The 20,277-nt window shown below is 38.7% G+C and overlaps 2 protein-coding genes and 1 long non-coding RNA gene across 5 annotated transcripts in view; 2 read left to right on the top strand and 1 right to left on the bottom strand.

Moving 5' to 3' along the window:
• LOC308650070 overlaps window positions 1-20,277 on the top strand; it is a 637,596-nt gene that overhangs the window by 251,466 nt on the left and 365,853 nt on the right. The window lies entirely within an intron of this gene.
• On the top strand, window positions 309-12,947 carry TAF11 (TATA-box binding protein associated factor 11). Its single transcript, XM_081296301.1, has 5 exons — window positions 309-555; window positions 7,763-7,911; window positions 11,141-11,228; window positions 11,562-11,658; window positions 12,309-12,947. The coding sequence occupies exons 1-5, from the start codon at window positions 385-387 to the stop codon at window positions 12,437-12,439; spliced, it is 636 nt and encodes a 211-aa protein (XP_081152427.1). The 5' UTR covers window positions 309-384; the 3' UTR covers window positions 12,440-12,947.
• Window positions 13,189-20,277, bottom strand: part of BLTP3A (bridge-like lipid transfer protein family member 3A) — a 75,539-nt gene continuing 68,450 nt past the window's right edge. For both annotated transcript variants that reach the window (XM_081296299.1, XM_081296300.1), the window contains 4 exons: window positions 18,958-19,220; window positions 18,298-18,406; window positions 18,065-18,171; window positions 13,189-17,689 (listed from right to left, as the gene is read on the bottom strand). In XM_081296299.1, coding sequence (XP_081152425.1) covers window positions 17,564-17,689; window positions 18,065-18,171; window positions 18,298-18,406; window positions 18,958-19,220 — 605 coding nt within the window. In that variant the 3' untranslated portion in view covers window positions 13,189-17,563. The remainder of the gene's footprint in view (window positions 17,690-18,064; window positions 18,172-18,297; window positions 18,407-18,957; window positions 19,221-20,277) is intronic.

Below are 20,277 nucleotides of genomic sequence, written 5' to 3'. Positions count from 1 at the left end.
TGCATTCCCCGACACCAACATGCAACGGAACAGAGTTTTAACCCCGTCCCCTAACTTTACTCTGAAGGAGAGAGGCTAAAGAAGGGGTTAACATTATATTATTAGAAATGCGGAAAGGAAAAAAAATGAGTCTTTCAGTGAACAAAACTGCTCTCCCTCACAAATGCTGGTTTTCTAGAGAAGAGAATGCACACTTCCTATTTTTCTTCTTCCCACTACCACAAAGCCAAAGCTCTTCAAGTCATTTAGCGCGCTTCAAAATGACCCCTCCGAGGAGCTGTAGGGGTGATGTCATCGCAGCGCGACAGCAGGAAGTAAGCTCCTGACCTACTGTGCAGCGCCGCACCTGACAGCTCTGAGATCTCTGCTCCAATCGCGGCGGCGATGGACAATGCCCGAGAGTCGCCGGCGGACAAAGGTGGAGAGACAGGGGAGTCAGATGAGACGACCGTTCCTCCCGGTGTCCCCGGGACTACCGACAACGACGGAATCCCAGAGGAAACGGATGGAGACGGAGATGCGGACTTGAAAGAAGCCGCAGCCGAAGAAGGCGAGGTAGGAACATGTGTTGAAGCTGGAGAAGTAATCCGAGATTATGTTACTGTATAGAAACAAAGAGAGAAATATGGTAACGCGCACCCACATTTCCTAGTCCATTCATCTTGCCCTGCTTCCTGGGTTAGTCCCTGCCAAACTAGAAGAACTCAAAACTCACCACGACTCTTAAGTCGGCGATCTCGAGGTGGGTAGGAGGGGACGACCGAACTCTAGTGCTGCTGCGAGGCCAAGCACTGGATTTGTATTTTTGATCACTGCCTTTAAAGCTACTTGTAAGGGAATTCAAATAGCCTCGTGGTTTTCCTAGAATCAGATATCACACTAAGATTTGGTGCAAGAACTAGAACCCAAGATTCAGAGCATTCCTTCCACCACAATATGGTCCCTCGTAGATGTTGTTAAAGCAGTTTTTGTCTTTAAAGGTGGCAGAGTCGCTCAGGTCCATTAAAGGGAGTTTTTTAGATTTTGGTTTTAGTTTTTTTGTTTTGTTTTTGTACTGGGGGTTGAACACAGGGGTACTTAACCACTGATCCCCACCCTCCGTCCTCCGTCCCCAGCCTTTTTTTTTTTTTTTTTTTGTAATTTTGAAACGGAGTCTTAACTAAGTTGCTGAGAGTGCCCTCTTGCATTCATCCTACCTCGACCTCTCCAGGCTGTTGGCTTACAGGCCTCTGTCCACCCCACCTGGAAAAAGGGAGGTTTTGAAAGAGTTAATGGTTAAATCATGTTCTTACCCTTTTGGACATTTAACTGTTATCAGTGACATGGATACTAATGTCCAGGGCTAGCAACAGCATTAAAACCCCAGAGTAATCAGTTGTGCCACCCAGAAGTTCAGCAATATTGCCTAGCTAAGCATCAGTCAGGAGATCAGAATCTCAGCATTCTCTGAGTTCCATTTCTGGAGGTAGAATCTCTGAGTCTTAGAATTAGAAAGGACTTAAGAAATCAGGAAGTCAGCATTAAATTAGATGGAAATAGACTTTCAGAACATAAAGTTACAACAAATATATAAAGTAAGAACTTATAGAAAAAGAAAAAAGTGCCAAAACTACGTGAACAAGGAAGCTTTAAACAGGTCTCAAGGACAGAAAGATTTTGAATAATTGGCTTAGTTGGCTAATAGAGTCCACTATATATAGAAACCCACGCCCAAAAGATATGAAATTGTAATGCTTCTAAATATACCACCACCACCCCTATTTTGAGACAGGGTCTCACTAAGTTGTCCAGGCTGACCTCAAACTTGGAATCCTCCTGCCTCATCATCCTTCTGAGCAGCTGGGATTTATAGGTATGCACTACCATGCCAGGCCTTAGAAAACAAATTCCTAAAAGTAGAAATCATAACAGGTCACATCCTATTAATATATTGCAAAAAGCCTGAAATTAACAGTGAAAAACTTTCTCCTTCAAAAAAGAAAACACTAACCCCCCAACATTGTTAAGCCATTTTTAAAATAGCCCTTAGGTTAAAGAAATAAACAGAACACTACACTACATTCTATGGGATTTAACCAAAACCTTCTTTAGAAAAAATTCATAGCCTTACACATTTTAAAAATAAGCACCCAATTCATAAAACCAGAAACATACAAAATAAACCAGAAGAGTATAGGAAGAAATTAACAAGGATAAAAATAGATTCTAATGAATTCTCACTTAAACAAACATAGGAAGCCAGGTACACAGGCACATGTCTGTAGTTCCAGTAGCTCAGGAGGCTGAGGATCAGGAGTTCAAAACTTCAACAACTTGGAAAGGCCCTAAGAACTCAGTTGAATAAAATATTTTTAAAGGGCTGGAGATGTGCTTCAGTGGTAAAGTACCTCTGGGTTCAATACCTGGTACCAAAACAGCAACAACAAAAACAAAAAAAGTAGGAGCTGAGGGTATAGCTCAGGGATACAGAACAAGTCCAAAGCCCTGGGTTTGATCTCTAGTACCACCAAAAGGAAGAGAATATTTAATTTTTGAGTTTAAGCCACGTAAATGTGAAAAATCCAAGAAAACATGAATAATTTTTTAGGAAAATATAAACAGTCAAAATTGAGGCACAGAGTTAAAAAAAAATCTTGTATAAATCAGTAATTAGAAAGAAATTGAAGATCACCAAAGATATGCAAACTTGCTGGGTTCAATGATGCACGCCTATAATGCCAGCAACAGGAAGCTGAGGCAGGAGGATTGCAAGTTCAAGGCCAGCCTTAACAACTTAATAAGGCCCTAAGCAACTTAGCAAGACTCTGTCTCAAAATAAAAAATAAAAAGGGGTATAGATATAGCTCAGCGGTAAAGTGCCCCTGGGTTCAATCCCTAGTACCAAAAATAGATTTAGACTTCATGCCCACCTATCTCCCATATTCTTTTGTGAGTTTAGATCTGAGTTCCTCTTTAAGGGAGACAAATCTTATTGAAGAGTTTTGTGGTATACTTAAAATTCCATATTAAGTTGGAGGGCAAAAATTTAGATTTGATTTTGTTCTTATTAAGCCAATTTATTAAACATCAAGCATGATGTTAAGTGGTTATGGGGGAGATATATACATAATAACAGACAAAACTATCTTTAAAATTTTTTTGTTCTATGATGAATGGATGATAGAAGTCAGGGAAGACATTTAAAAATTTTTAGACTCAGCCAGGTACAGTGGCATTCACCTGTAATCCCAGCAGCTTGGGAGGCTGAGGCAAGAGGATTGTGAGTTGAAAGCCAGCCTCAGCAAAAGTGAGGTGCTAAGCAACTGGGTGAGCCCTGTCTCTAAATAAAATACAAAATACAGGATTGGTGGCAGAGCCCTTGCCTAGCACATGTGAGACACTGGGTTTGATTCTTAGCACCACATAAAAATAAACAAAATAAAGGCATGTTGTCCATCTACAACTACAATAAAATAAAACAAAACAAAATAAAATACAAAATAGGGCTGTGGAGGTGGCTCAGTGGTGGAGTGCCCCTGAATTCAATCCCTGGTACAAAAAAAAAATTCTTAGACACAAATGAGAATAGTGATATAATATGCCAGAACCTTTGGGATTCTGTGAAGGCAGTTCTAAGAGGAAAGTTGATAGATATGCGTTCCTACATTAAAAAATCAGAAAGATCCCAAATCAACAACCTAATGATACATCTCAAAGCTCTTGAAAAAGAAAAATAAACCAATTCCCAAACCAGTAGAAGAAAAGAAATAATTGAGAGCCAAAATCAACGAACCAAGATCAATGAGCAATATAAAGGATCAATGAAGAAAAGAGTTGGTTCTTTGAAAAGATTAGCAAGATTGATAAGCTGTTAGCCAAGCTAACCAAAAGAAAAAGAAGATTCAAATTAATAAAATTACAGATGAAAATGGAGATATCACCACAGATCATAGAAATCCAGCAAATCATTAGGGACTATCTTGAAAATATTTTCCAAAAATTTGGAAAACCTAGAAGAAATGGATACATTTCTAGACAAATATGATCTGCCAAAATTGAATCAAGAGGACATAGAACACCTAAATAGACCAATAATTTGTAATGAGAAGGAGCAATAAAATTCTTCCAACAAAGAAAAACACAGGACAAGATGGATTCTCAGCTGAATTGTATCAGGCCTTTAAACAATACCTAATGCCAATGCTTCTCAAATTTTTCCATAAAATAGAAAGGGATGAAACACTTCCAAATATATTCTGTGAAGCTAGTATAACACTTATACCAAAACCATATAAGGCACATCAAGGAAAGAAAACTACAGACCAATATCTCTGATGACCTTAATAGTTAATAAAATATTAGCAAATTGCATTCAACAACATATTAAGAAGACTGTACATCATGACTAAGTTGGTTTTATTCCAGATGCAAAGATGGTTTAACATATACAAATCAATAAATGTAATTCATCACATAAATAGAATTAAAGACAAAAATCATGTATTCATCTTGATAGATACAGAGATGTCCTTTGACAAAATTCAGCACTCATTTCATGATAAAGCATTAAAAAAAATAATGAATAGAAGGAACCTACCTCAACATTATAAAGGCTATATGTGAAAAGTCCAAAACCAATCTTATAATAAACGGGAAAAAGCTAAAAAAGCATTTCCTTTAAAATCTAGAACAAGTCAAGAATGTCTACTCTCACCACTCCTATTTAATATAGTGCTAGAAATTCTAACCAGCGCAATTAGGCAACAGAAGGAAATAAAAGGAATAAAAATAGGAAAGGAAGTAGTCAAATTGTCACTGTTTGGGCTGGGGATGTGGCTCAAGCTGTAGTGCGCTCGCCTGGCATGCGTGCGGCCCGGGTTCGATCCTCAGCACCACATACCAACAAAGATGTTGTGTCCGCCGAGAACTAAAAAATAAATATTAAAAATTCTCTCTCTTTCTCTCTCTCTCTCTCTCCTCTCTCACTCTCTCTTTGTAAAAAAAAAAAAAATTGTCACTGTTTGCAAACGATATGATCCTATACTTAGTCTAGAAAAAATCCACCAAAAGACTGTTAGAGCTAATAAACAAATAATTAGTTTTCTCAGCACCAATTGTTAAAAAGGCTGTTTTCTCTAATGTATGTTTTGGCACCTTTGTCGAGGATCAGATGACTATAAATGTGTAGGTTTGTCTCTGTGTCTTGTATTCTGTACCACTGGTCTACATGTTACAAAATAAACGTACAAATATCCATAGCTTTCCTATATGCCAACAATGAATTTCCTGAGAAAGAAATTAGGAAACAATTCCATTTACAACAGCTTAAAAAAAAAAAAAAAAACCTGGGAATAAATCTAACCAATGAAGTGAAAGACCTCCACAATGAAAACTATAGAACATTGAAGAAAAAAATTGAAGCCCTCAGAAGGTGGAAAGACTTCCCATGTTCATAAATAGGCAGAATTAATATTGTTTAAATGACCGTACTACCGAAAGCAATATGCAGATTCAATGCAATTCTCCTCAATATACCAATGACTTCTTCACAGAACTAGAAAAAAACACACCTGATTTCATTTGTAAGAACACAAAAGACCAAGAATAGCTAAAGCATTCTTTGTCAAAAAAGCAATGCTGGGGGCTCAGTGGTAGAGCACTTGCCTAGCATGTGTGAGGCACTGGGTTCGATTCTCAGCACCACATATAAATAAATGAATAAAATAAAGGTCCATCAACATCTAAAAAGAAAAATTTAAAAATAAATAAATGAATAAAGCAATGCTGGAAGCATCACTATACCTGATTTCAAGTTATACTACAGAGCTATGGTAACAAAATTGTATGGTATTAGATAAAAAAACAGACATATAGACCAGTGGTACAGAATAGAAGACATAGAGACAAACCCACACAGATGCAGACATCTGATTCTTGATTAAAGTGCCAGAAACATACACTGGAAAAAAGACAGCCTTTTAAAGAAATGGTGCTAGGAAAACTTACTATCCATATGAGGAAGAATGAAACTAGACTCTTATCTCTCACTCTGCACAAAAATCAACTCAAAATGGATCAAAGACCTAGGAATTAGACCAGAAACTATGCAACTCCGAGAAGAAAATGTAAGATCAATTCTACAATACATAGGGACAGACAGTGACTTTTTCAACAGGACCCCTAAAGCTCAGGAAATAATGCCAAGAGTTAATACATGGGATGGGATAAAATTTAAAAGCTTCTATGCAGCAAGGAAACAATTAGGAATGTGAAGAGAGAATCTACAGAATGGGGGGAAAAAATCTTTCCTAGCTACTGTTCTGACAGAGGATTAATAATATAGAGAGCTCAAAAAACTTTACACCACACACACAAAAAATAAACCATTTAATAATGGGCAAATGAATTAAACACTTCTCAAAGGAAGAAATACAAATGGACAACAAATGCATGAAAAATGTTCAGCATCATTAGCAATTAGGGAAATGCAATCAAAACTACACTGAGATTTCATCTCACATCAGGCAGAATGGCAGTCATCAAAAATACAAATAATAATAAATACAGGAAAGGATGTGGAGAAAAAGGTGTACTTTTACACAGTTGGTTGGACTATAAATTAGAACAACCACTATGGAAATCAGTATGGAGATTCCAAAAAAGACTAGGCGTGGAACCACCATGTGACCCAGATACACCATTCCGTGGTATTTATCCTAAAGAATTTAAAGTCAGCACACTGTGGATACATGCATACTTGGGTTTATAGCAGCCCAATCCACAGTAGCCAAACTATGAAACCAGCTTAGGTGTTCTTCAATAAATGAACAGATAAAGAAAATGTGATGTATATCTACACAGTGGAGTTTTATTCAGCTATTAATAAAAATGAAATTATGTCATTTATACGGAAATTCATGGAACTAGAGAGCCATATGTTAAGCAAAATAAGCCAACTCAGAAAGTCTAGGGTCGAATGTTTTCTCTCATATGTGGAAGCTACAGAGGAAAAAGGAAAACAAAGTGGGGAGGGTAGGGATCTCATGAAAATCAAAGGGGGATCAGTAGAGGAAGTTTGGGGTGGAAGGCAGGAGGGAAGGAAAGAAGTGCTAGAGAGTGATATCGGCCAAATTGTATTGTGATATTGTGTGTATGTATGAATATGTAACAAATCCCATGATTATGTACAACGATAATGTACCAATAAAAAGGGGGGAAAGAAAAAATTTTTGTTCTAGTAAGGGGAAATATATTTGCATGATATGGGACTGAAGAGTAGGAAGAAAAGAACACTATGTGGAGGAGAATCTCATTGAAAGTTCCAAATTGAAAGAAACACTGTTTTGATGACAAGAGACCCTTTTTTTTTTTTTTTTACTATTTTTTTCCATGTGGAATCATTAGCAGTAAGGAGATATGTAGCTCTAGAGACAAAATTGCTAGCTGGATGGGGAGGACTTTGCTGACATCCCCTTAAAAGAACAAGGTCAGAAGAGGGGGCCCAGGAGAGAGTGGTTGTTTTGATCTTTGACATTTCATAAACAGGTACTGAGCTATGATCATAGCTAAACTGGAAAACTGGATTATTTAGCTAGTTTTCTTTCACAGCTGGTCTATAATCTTTCTTTAGGAAATATATTGTATTTTACTCCTGATGGTACAGTCAGTGCCTAGAACCAAAAAAACTACTCAATAAATGGATTTGTTGTTGTAATGTGTTTTAACCTTGCCCAAGCCTGCAAAGTAGGCCAAATATATAATAGGGTTTCTCTTGTCTTCCCAGCTGAAGAGTCAGGACATTTCAGATTTAACAGCAGTTGAAAGGGAAGACTCATCATTACTTACTCCTACAGCCAAAAAATTGAAAATAGATACCAAAGAAAAGAAAGAGAAGAAGCAGAAAGTGGATGAAGATGAGATTCAAAAGATGCAGTAAGTCCCTTTCCAACCATTTCCATTTCAAGGCTCTAACATGACCACACAAATTTAATAATTTTTTGGCCTTTAAAAATGTTTTTTTCCTTTTTTAGATTTTTAAAAAGGCAATTAATGTATTATAGAAAATATAAATAAAATGAAAAAATATTTTCTTACCACCATGAGATGTATACTGCTAATATTATGATATGTATGCTATATTTCCTATATATATTCCATAAATAAAATTAAATAATTTATTTTTCAAACACAAATACTATGATGGGTTTTTTTAATTTACTTATTTATTTTTTAGTTGTAGATGGACACAAACTTTATTTGTTTTTATTTTTATGTGGTCCCGGGGATCAAATCCAGTACCTCATTCATGCTAGAAAGCTCTCTCCCACTGAGCCATAAACCCCCGCCCCTATGATGCTTTTGACATTATAAATGGTGAATGTTTTTCATGTCAGTAATCAAAACATGTAGCTTATAATTTTCTTCAAAAAACTATTATAGCTGAGTGCTGTAGCTCATGCCTATAATCACAGTGTCTTGGAAGGCTGAGGCAGGAGGATCTGAGTTCAAAGCCAGCATCAGCAATTTAGCAAGGCCCTAAGCAACTCAGCAAGACACTATCTCTAAATAAAATATAAAAAAATGTTGGGGATGTGGCTCAGTGATTAACTGCCTCTGGGATCAATTCCTGGTACCAAAAAAAAAAAAAAAAAAAAAGAACTATTATTGCCAGGCATGGTGGTATGTGCCTATAATCTCAGGCACTCTGGAAGCTGAAGGTTGCAAGTTTGAGGCCAGCCTCAGCAACTTAGCAGGGCCCTAAGCAATTTAGTGGAATCTTATCTCAAAAAATAAAATGGGCTGAGGATGTAGCTCAATGGTAAAGCTCCCCCGATTTTAATCCCTAGTATAAAAAAATCTATCGTTTCTGACTGAAATAGTATGAGCTCATTGTAAATAAATCAGAAAATACAAAAACAGAAAAAAGTGCCCATAAGCCTATCACCCAGGGTTTATTCTAAGCTTACACACACACAATCTTGGGTTTAATATTTGTGCATATGTGTTTCAGATATTTTTTGCATTTGACTGGTATAGTTCAATATTTTTATGTCAGTAATTATGCCCATAAATCATCTTTTTTTTTTTTTTGACATACTAGGGATTGAACATAGGAAAACTCTACCACTGAGCTATGCTTTTTTAGTTTTTTATTTTGAGGCAAGGTCTCACTAAATTGCCCAGACTGGTCTCAAATTTGCAATCTTCCTGCCTCAGCCTCTCGAGTAGCTGGGATTGCAGGCATGCACCATCACACCTATCATGTGTTATCATTTTTAATAGTTGAATTCTATTCCATTGTGTGGATGAATCATAATTTAACCAATCCTTGTAATCATTTTGTTTGGGTTATTTTTTTTTTCCTTTTGACAACACTGTGATGTATCCTTGGACACATTGTTGCATATTTTTCTATTACTCTCTAAGATAAACTCCTAAAAGTATAATTGATAGTTCAAACATATGAAAATTTTTCAGACTTTCCATACATATTTTCAAATTTTTAAAAAATGTTTTCTTGCTGGGCGCAGTGGCACACGCCTATAATCTCAGCAGTTCAGGAGGCTGAGAGAGGAGAATCATGAGTTCAAAGCCAGCCTCAGCAAAAGTGAGGCACTGAACAACTCAGTGAGACCCTATCTCTAAATAAAATACAAAATAGAGCTGGGGATGTGGCTTAGTGGTTGAGTCCCCCTGAGTTCAATCCCTGGTACTCACCCTCCAAAAAAAAATGTTTTCTTGCCAGGAGCAATGGCACAGACCTGTAATCTCAGCGATTTGGGAAGCTGAGACAGGAGGATCAAGAGTTCAAAGCCAAACTCAGCAACTTAGCAAAGCCCTAAGCAATTTGGTGAGACCCCATCTCAAAATAAAAATTAAAAAATGGTTGGGGGTTCATAACCCACTTCAATCTAATGTATGAAGTATGATATGTCAAGAGCTTTGTAATGTTGTGAACAACCAATAAAAAAAAAAAAAATTAAAAAATGGGGTGAGGAGCTGGGGATGTGGCTCAGTGGTTAAGTGACCCTGGGTTCAATTCTCAGTACCAATAATAATAGTAATAATAAATTTTAAAAATAAAAAAAAGTTTTATCATTTTTAATTTCCTTAGTTAATATTGAAGGATATTTTTTTCTCCATATTATATTTTTGTAAACTTCCTGTTCATTTCCTAAAATTGATTTGGCCATTTATGTATTAAAATTATTAATTGCTTTCTAATATTTTGTAAATATTTTTCTCCTAAACTGGGTATGGCAGTATGTGCCTGTAATCCCAGCTGCTCTGGAGGCTAAGTCAGGAGGATTGCAAGTTTGAGACCAGCCTAGACAACTGAGCAAGGCTGTCTCAAAAATAAATATGAAGGGAAAATAAATAAATAATTTTAAAAGGATTTAAATTAAAAAAATGAATAAATAAATAAGAAGGGGTTGGGATATAGCTCAGTGGTAAAGGGCCCCCTGAGTTCAGTCCCCAGTATTAAAAAAAAAAATTATTGTAAATCAGTTAGTGTTGAAAATACTGGTTTGAATATGAGTTTATACATTAAATATTTACCATCAATGTGAAATGCTGTAAAGTGGAATTAGAGAGTCTAAAGCTGAAATCACCATATATCTAGTATGAGACAGTGATCCTACATCATTAAGTTTAAAACGAGATTGTTTCATACTTTGTCAAGTTCCTTAGTAATAGAAATGTTTTAATTCTGTTTTTTATAAGTACCAAAACTAATGCCATTGACTCCTTGAGAATTTATTTCTTCATGTCCAAAACTTGTTTTTTGTTCCTAGATTTTTTTAGTGGTGCTTTATAGTTGTACATCATGATGGGATTTGTTATTCACATATTCATACATGTACACAATGTAAAAACATAATTAGGCCAATATCACTTCCCAGCACTTCCCCCTACCTCCCACCTCTGGTCCCTTTCCTTACTGACCTCCCTTTGATTTTTATGAGATTCCCTCCTCCCACCCCTATCTTTCTTTTTCTTTTCCCTCTGTAGCTTCCACATAGGAGAAAAAACATAAAACCCTTGACTTTTTGAGTTTGGCTTATTTTGTTTAACATAATGGAGAGATTCGTTTTTATTGATTCAATATCTTCAGCATTCATTCTTAGTAGCCAATTTAATTACTTGAATCTTTGTCTAGAATCCTGGTTTCTTCCTTTTCTGAGGAGCAGCTGAACCGATATGAAATGTATCGCCGGTCAGCTTTCCCTAAGGCGGCCATTAAAAGGGTAAGGATGAACCACCACCCTTCATCTCTACACGTCAAAACGAAACCAGGCTCAATAGCTATGACCCTCAGCATTTTGAAGCAACATATTAAGCAAACTGGTGGATTAATTAGGCAGGAAATTAAAAATAACATACCCTTCAATTATGTGATCAGTTCCAGTTTTGTAAGCCAGGGAGCATAGAGAGCAAGTCATAACATACATGAATCTTTGTCTCAATTTTAGCATGCCACCTTTAGTAAACACTTTTTCAGTACAGAGCTGTTTTTTATTGGTACTGTATTCCAAAGCCAGTCCTTGACTATCTTAATTAGTCTTTGTCCTTTTTTTAAGCTGATCCAGTCCATCACTGGCACCTCTGTGTCCCAGAATGTTGTTATTGCTATGTCTGGTATTTCCAAGGTTTTCGTCGGGGAGGTGGTTGAAGAAGGTGAGTAGTGTTGGTTACACGTACAGGACTGTACCTGTGTTAGTCTTATTTTCAAGAACATTTACACTGAGGAACTTACCAAAGTACCCGTGGGAGTTAATTTGCATTGGAAGTTACTACACTGGAAGCCTTATATTCAGTAGGGCTTGACCACTCTTTCTTAAAAGTTTAAATACTAGGGGTCAAGGAATCATCTAGGAAACCCCTCTCCCCGATTCCTGTTCTTAACCCAGGGTGACAGAAGCAGATGTTGTATTATTCACATGCAGACCTCGTTTCTGCTGCCAAAAAATATACAAAAAGAGCAGTCACCAGAACTGAGCAGTGTAGCGTGGCAAGTTATCCCCGATTTTGTCATCCCTGGGAACTGCTCTTTTCTATCAAGCTAAAAACCTGGCTACTTCCCATTGCTCATCTCTAGCTCATGACATCTTTCTTTAAGCAGGAGATGTTTTAAACGGTTGCCAATGATAAAGCTCAGTATGGGACATTATACTAAAGGAACATGATACACTTGGTCGCATTCTCTTCAGAATGGAAAATGTTAGTAAGCCTAAGAAGGGTTACCAGGAATTAAAGACTCTGGAGGATTATGTGGTGAATGAGTAAGTTCTCGTGTGATAATGAAGCTTTCCCCTTTCCCTTTTTAGCGCTGGATGTGTGTGAGAAGTGGGGAGAAATGCCACCACTACAACCCAAACACATGAGGGAGGCAGTTCGGAGGTTAAAGTCAAAGGGGCAAATCCCCAACTCGAAGCACAAAAAAATTATCTTCTTCTAGACCAAAGCCTGGAAAAGCCAATTACGGACAGGAGTACTGGTTCCAGACTTCCTGTTATGTGAGACTTTCAGCCCTGGTGCTTTGGTATCTGTCCTCCAAGGAATCCATGATGATTTTAATGTCTTTCTCCCATCTTGTTTCTGTCACATCGAGAAGGCATATGGCCTGCTTCATACTTGCCTTGACTAAATTTTGGAACCTCTTACAGCATTTTGAGGTATTTAACTGTCTCTTGGCTAGTTGGAAGAGAAGTGTATGAGCCTTCTGCATCTTCTGGAAAGAGGAGCTGCTTTCAGAGAGAGAAAACCTTTCCAAGAGAACTTTGATGGTTTCACATTGAAGCCTAAATTTGCTGAGACTTGGCTTGTGTCTGGTTTTAAGTAGATGAAACAACCGAAACTTTTGAAGGACACAGTGATAACAGGAGTAGTGGAATAATTTGTGCTTGTTAATATTTAAGATTCTCCTGTGGATTTTGGTGAGTGATCATTAAATTTTTTCAACTTGCTGTGTGTGTATTCATTTTGTATCAAGCTGATTGGAATGGGAATAAATTCATCACTTTTTTTTTTTTTTTTTTTTTTTGGTGTCCAAATAAACCTGGTCTTGACTTTTTTGTGAAAATTTGTGAGCCCTTTCCATTTTCTATTAGAACCAGTATAATTTTTAAATCATGCAAGAATACTTCAAACACTGTTAAAAAAAACATGTAAGAAAGCCCATGTGAATCAGACTCCTATAAACAGGTATGCCACAAACAATATCGTTTAATAAGTTTAATATGCTTTTTTTTTTCCAGATGGTTCACAGAACCAGTACACTCAGGGTTTGATTAGATGTTGCAACATTAAAATTTCCCAATACTGACCAGGTTTCCAGTTTGTTGCATACATTCTCATTGTTTTCCTCAAACAGAGGGGAATGGAGCGAGTGACCTTTCCTTGACAGTGATTAGCAGTAATAAGGCCACTGTATGTACTTGGCAATCCCCCAGAATTCTTTACATCTACCGTTCAGTGGCATAGGGAGAAAGATTTTGAGGCTGTTGTCTTTCAAAGCTTTCCTGAGCATGACTTTAAGATTCCAATTCTGTTTAGCACCCTGAGTGGGGGAAACAGCTTGAACTTATGAACTGGGACACATCTGACTTTTAGTATCTTACATTAAAAACTCATGGCTTTAAGCACATACTTAGCCAGTGAAGACATTTCTTCACAAAGAAATGCTACAAGTCAGGCTAAATCTTGACTAAAAATGAATAAACTGAGTAAAAAGACGTCTTTCCACTCTAACAGGAAATTTTTTTAAAACAGTTTAGGAACTTTACCTATCACCATTATTATAGAGATAGTGGATAAGCTGAAACAATAAATAACAAGTAAGGAAAATCAAAGTCCAGCCACTTAGCAAGGCCTCACTGTTGCAGGTTGTCCGAGTGTTTCCCCTAGTGCCACAGGAAACAAAATACTTTCCATAATATCTACTGTGCTATCCTACCCAGAAATGAATGGAATATTCCTGTTCTGGCTGGGGGAGCAATGAGGCAGAAGGCCCTAATCTCTGAAAGGATGGTACATCACACCCGAGTCTCGGAAACAGTTAATGGGGGGAAAGTCCCTAGTGTAAAGGTTTGAAATGGAAAGTTCCCATCTAGCAATACTTCAACTATCTTCTACCACTCTGTTTCCCCCTAAGGAAGAATTAGTGTGCATTAGTTAAGTGGAAGCATTTAAGTTATGGGGTATGTTGGGGGAGGGTTATCCCTTGTATATTCCACATAGATACCATGCTTTCAGAACCATGGAAAAGGAGACACAAAGGTTGAGGCCATGGCACAATGAAGGTCAAATGAAATATACAGCAAAAAGCAGCTATCACGTGAATAGAACCATTCCTATCTTAAAATCAAAAACTAAGTTAATTATTCCAGTGAGTTGAAAACAATTTGAGATTGCCAACCATCCCTGCAGCCCAGTGAAGAGGATTTACACTCTAGTCTGTGTGCCCTAAAGCTTATCCCCAGTTCCTGCATGTAAACAAGAAATCTTGATGATCATAGATAATATAGTTGTTCCACAGCTGAAATGATGATGTGCAGTAGCTAAAGCCTCTGAGGGACTGTGGTGCTATCCTCCCGACATTTTCTTGAGGTACTATTATTTCTAGTTCAGTCTTGCAGTTCCAAAGCAGAAAGCATAAACAGTTCAAAAGGGCTGACACTACTTTTTCCTTGTTATTTTCTTTTGAACTTATTCTGAAGATTACCACTAGTTCATACTTCATTATGAAAAGGTTATCATCACCCAATGAATAAGAGTATAAAGTTACACAAGATAATTTTTACTAAAATTCCAACAAATAATGAATCCTACCACATTTTCCTGAGGGGTAATTTCAAGACAATGGCCCAAGGTGCCACATAAGAAAAGTCAGAAATTCTAAGACTCCATTTGTCACATGGACAAGAATTCCAGACTCCTTCAGAGAACCCAGAAAACACACAGCTCTGGCCATTAAGAGGTCAGCCTTGGTACTTGCTGGATGTGTTTCTACTTTAAGCTTAAGGCATACCAAGCAATGCCTACTAGACACATCTTTGCATGGAGGGATGCCAGAGGAATACGGAGGGCAAGGCAGAAAGCAGAGAAAGAGAATCAGAATGTGATTTTAAATGACTTCAGGGGAGCCTGAGGTTGAATAATTCTATTTTCTGGCTACTGAATCTCATCCCTCTACTTTTCTCCAAGAACATCAGAAATGCACACTTGAGAGGACTAGTGATCTACTCAGCTCAACGTCCTGCCCTTGAAAGAAGCACTACCAGGACTTTGAGGAGGGATGTCACCTCTCAGTTGTTGATCACCGAACAGCCCCAGTTTCACATCATTCCCTTTGGGGGACAATCGTACAGGGATTCCTTTTAAGCCTTCTGCATTCACACTTAGATTCTGCAGGTGACCCTTCTTAAAACAATCAGGTTTCCCAATTCTTTTAACCAAGGTGATGAGGCAGAGCCTTAAAGCTAGAATTTCAGGACTGGATCCTTGCTCCTGCCTGGATATGTGACCAAACACTCTGTTTTCGTTCTTGTTGAACACAGTTCACACCTTAAAAGATGTGTCACACAGAATATTTTTGCTATTCTCTGGACCTTTCCTCCCTTCACCGTATACTTGATAAATAAGATCTCTAGAGATACACAGATCATTTAAGATGTACCCACAGTCTGTATGAGGTACAGTGGTGTTTGCACCCCTTCGTGGTAATGCTGAGGAGCTAGGCTCGGGCCACTGTAGCACATCGATCCCCCGCTCAGCAGTGCTTTGCTGGCGTTCCTGAGCTCACAGCCCCATCAACTGAGCATTCTTCAGAAACCCATTCCCTCACACTGACTGTGCCAAACCTCACTTGACACTTTTTTGAGTATTCATAGCCCTGCTAGTTGTGATCTGTCCATGACTTTGTGAGGGTTTGTTGTCATCTGTCTCCATCTCTTCTGGTCTACCTTTTATCGTATGGAAGCGGCAACATTTTATTGCATTGTCAAGACCTACATTTGGGTCATTTACAAGAATCTTAACACTGAACCAATCACTGACCCTTAGGAAACTTCCCCTGCTAACATTCTCTCCAGAAAAATGTTTCTTTAGTCCCAAGTCTTTAATTTGTGTCCCAAGAATGACAAATTCCCACAATCTGATAGTAACTGGTATTTTAAAATTTGCCTTAGTGGAGAAATTTAACTAAAGTCCTTAAAAGTCTCAACAAATTAGATCTTGTTCCCATGTTTCTTTTTATCCTCAAAAAACCAGAGTATATAAATCAAGCATGATTTCCTATAAAAGAAACCATTTACTTCTCTTCCAATAGGTTATGTTCAATTAAGACTTCAGTGATATCACTACTTCACTATTTTACCATCTTGTTAAATCAAGGTGAGTTAGTTGATACCTTCTGCCAAATCGATACAGCCTAAACCATACCACAGAGGTATGGATGAAGGCAGAGTTTTGAAGAATTAGGAAAGGGAAATCCAGATATATCAAAGGGGGTTTTTGCTGCTGTTGTTTTTTACTTACATCAAGATTACATGATTTTTAAAAGCCATAGTAATAGAGGGGAGTGAGAGGCAACAGGTTGAGATGTTTATGTTAATTAAGATTTAAACACATTTTCAGTTCCCAAATGACCAAGTGCTCAGGTGAGCAAAATCAGGATGCTGGGAAAGAAGATTACCATGAACCTCAGGAAGACAGAGGAGTTGACTTCTCAGGTGCAACTGCAGAAGAAGGGCAGGAGCCTGGAGGGCTCAGGAGCCTAGAGGGCTCCCGTGTTGACCATACCTCATCCTGCCCTCACCCTAGCTCAGAGTGAACATTTTTTCTTGATTTAAATTTCAAATAAATTATGTTACAGAAAGTAAAGATGATATGGCTTAGTCACAACTGCTGTTTACTTTCTTCCACAGCATCACAATGATGAAATTACAACAAAAGGAAGCTTGACCCTGAAAAATCTGATTGTAACATCTGCCAAGATGATCTGAGCCTGATTCCCATTCCAAAGCAAGCAGAGTCCGGGTCTCCCTTATTCTTGTGCCTCTCTACCCACCCTCCCCTTGCTGAGCTATTTCCTGTTCCCTTCCACTATAAAGTTCTGGTCAACAACCTTTCAGGTCTGCTGCAGGAAGCTCTGGGACACGAGATCTTTGGTGGGTCTGTGGGTGGCTGAGGAAATGGGTACTTTCAATTGTTCACACACGCTGTGAAGGAAGCAAAAATCTCCACCATGAAACCAAGAAGTGAAATGGCCCTACCATGTGGAGAAGATTCCACCTAGTGTGCAGAAGGCCAAAAGGCTTTAGCTTTATACAGGCAACAAATGATGCTTGAGCCATGTACAAAGCGACCCCAGTTTCCTGGGATGCAGTCAAGCTTTGCCCTATCCTCTATCCAAGCTAGAAAAGCTAGCGGAAAGTGCACCCAGAAGGCGTGCACTGAGTACACCCGGTCCCTCCTGCATCCTCAGTGGATCATTCCAGTGCTGGAAGACGCCCTCTGTCCCAGGTGGTGCTACTGCTGGTGATCTCTTCTCTCCTTGGCACAGACGGCTGAGCCTCTGCTATCAGAGCTCAAAGAGGGGGTTATATTTCCTAATCTCCTGAAGAAGTTTCTCTTTATCCTGGTTAGCACTGGCCAATGCTTGTTTAGTTTCTATAAGTTCTTTTTGTAGGGTAGGCAGTTCATTCACCTGAGGAATAATAAGCAGTTCACAGTTAATGAACATGGTAATATCACCTTGCAATAATAGCCAGTAAAGAGAGCAGGAAGGAAGAATTCAAGCAGAAAAATCCACAAGTCAAGTCACTATCAAGAGACCTCAGCCAGATCTCCTCCAAGAACGCTTTTCAGAGTCCATCAGTTGAGGGACAGCAACCACATGCCTCCAGCTCCTGGCTTACGTCCTCTGGCCAGCAATTCCAGAAGCTGCTGCCAGGGGACAGGAGACCAAACCACCCAGGTGCTCACAACATAAGCAAGCTTTTCAGCCCTCTGGCTTTTCTTAACTTCCACAAGTACAGCCTCTACTTGTTTATGGGAAGGTTCTGTCCAGTTGGGTCCTTACCTGTTGTCTAAAAACCTCTCCTGTGGGCACCAGAAATAGCTGTTCTTTGAGGGGCTGCTGCTTCTCACTTTTAGGTACTTCAGCTGATGGTCTGTCCTGAGCAGCAGCTGGAGAAAAAAGTAAAGGTTCTAAGTGAAAAACTACTGCCAATGGCCACAGTTCCTGATTGTCACCTATTTACTTATGGGGGGAAATAAGGCAAAGAGGTCAAAAGGCTGATGAGCCCAACTCACCGCCAATGTGGAACACGCCATCATCACTCCTCTTCAGCACAACATGCTCCATGGCCACAGTGATGGGGACAGGGCCTGGGGAAGTTGGATAGATGGGGGGGATATCATCCTGCAGGAAAGAGAGGACCGCATGATAGCTCAGAGCAAGTGAGGTAACACAACTCATGCTTCTACCATTCAGTCTGAAGCAACTTCATGCCACTGGTTCTCCATATATTCTTGCAAGGTATGAGAGATATAACTGAGTCCCATTCTGGAGATCACAAAACTGAGGATCAGATAACCTGAGAGCTTATGTCTGGTTCTTTTTTATGCCGAAGACAGGGTTAGAGTTAGAGATAGTGTTTCTCTCCCTACCTGAACCCAGGCCCGTGTGTGTGTGTGTGTGTGTGTGTGTGTGTGTGTGTGTGTGTGTGTGTTGGAATCCAAGACCTCACACATAACCAGACAAGCATTCTACCACTGAGCTACATCCCCAGCCCAATCCAGGCCCTTTTACTTCAATATATATACTACTAAAACACTGACAGAAAACGTTAATATGCATTTCCTCACCTGAACCTCACTACATTTTACAGGGACAAGGGAAAATGATAACAACTGTCATTACCAGAATTTCTCGCCTGACAAAGTTTAAGGCAAAAACCCAAGTCCTCTCACCTTTAGTGTGATACTGGAGTTCAGGAGCTCAATCTGCATGGGGAACACCACTGGGACTTCCTCATCCTCCAAAAAGGGCCCCAGGCCATTGAGCACTGAAGTGAGCAGCTCAAGATCACAGCCTCGAAGTAAGAAGTGCAGGAAGCCATTTTGTGTGGCCAGTGGGGAATGAACAGCTGCATGAGGCCCCACCTCAAAGCGAAGGCCTACGGCTGGCCTGATGTTGTCAGTCTTCAAACTTGAGGATTCCTGAAAGCTTGTACCTTTTGCAAAGAAACACAAGGAAAACATATTAATTAACATGGGAACTGTTATGAGCACTTTACATCCTTCACCATTCATAGCAACCCTATGCCAAAAGTGTTAGCATCATTCCTTCTTATAGATGAATGAAATAAGCCACAGAGAATAGCTTTCCCAAAGCTGCACAACTAGTAAGCAGCAGGATAAGACTGAAGTCAGGTGGTCTGATTTCAAATACAGCTGATACTACGGTCAGATTTTTCAGGGTCAAGCTTCCCCCATTTCATCACTGTGCTGCTGTGGTAGAACGTAAACAAGAGTTGTGACCAGCCATTATCATGTTTCCCCTCTGTAACATGCTTTATGTGAAATTTAAATCAAGAAAAATAATATTCACTGTGAGCTAGATTGCAGGCAGAGGTGGGAGGGTCAACAAAAGTGCATCAGGCTGAACTACTTTGCTAAATGCCCCTCAGGGTGGAAGAAAGGCAAAGGACCAACAAAAAGCTGGCCTCCTATGGATCTGACATACTAGGCCAGGGCTAAGGGAAAGCTCTTGAAACAACTCTCTCAACTCTACTAAATTCGAAGTCTTGTTCTCGTTTCTCACTGACACAGTCAAACAGAGTCTAGGTTCATCTCTTCAAAACTCCATAAAAAACGATCTCAGATTTAGCCAAGGATGTGGAACAATTTACATATTTATGAAACTGCAAATTGAGATAACCATTCTGAAAAATAATGTAGCATGATCTAGTGAAGCTGAAGTTGCACCTACCCAAATGATCTAGAAATTATATTCTTAGGAATATAACCCTAGAGAAACTCTTAAACCCATACGCCAGGACACATATAAGGATGTTCATAGCAACCCTATTCGAAACACCAAAAGAATGAAAAATAACCCAAATGGATGTAATTAGTGAGGGGGTACAAGGGATATTTGGGGTGTGATTGAAATACACTAAAATTAGGTTGTGATAATGGTTATACAACTCCATAAATTTACTAAAATATATTGAAGTGTACAATTAAAAAGAGAATTTTTTACTATGCAAATTGTACCCAATAAAGCTG

The sequence above is a fragment of the Spermophilus citellus genome (assembly GCF_964194105.1).
Source record: "Spermophilus citellus genome assembly, chromosome: 5".
Lineage (NCBI taxonomy): Eukaryota > Metazoa > Chordata > Mammalia > Rodentia > Sciuridae > Spermophilus > Spermophilus citellus.
This window is presented reverse-complemented; position numbering and strand designations above follow the sequence as displayed.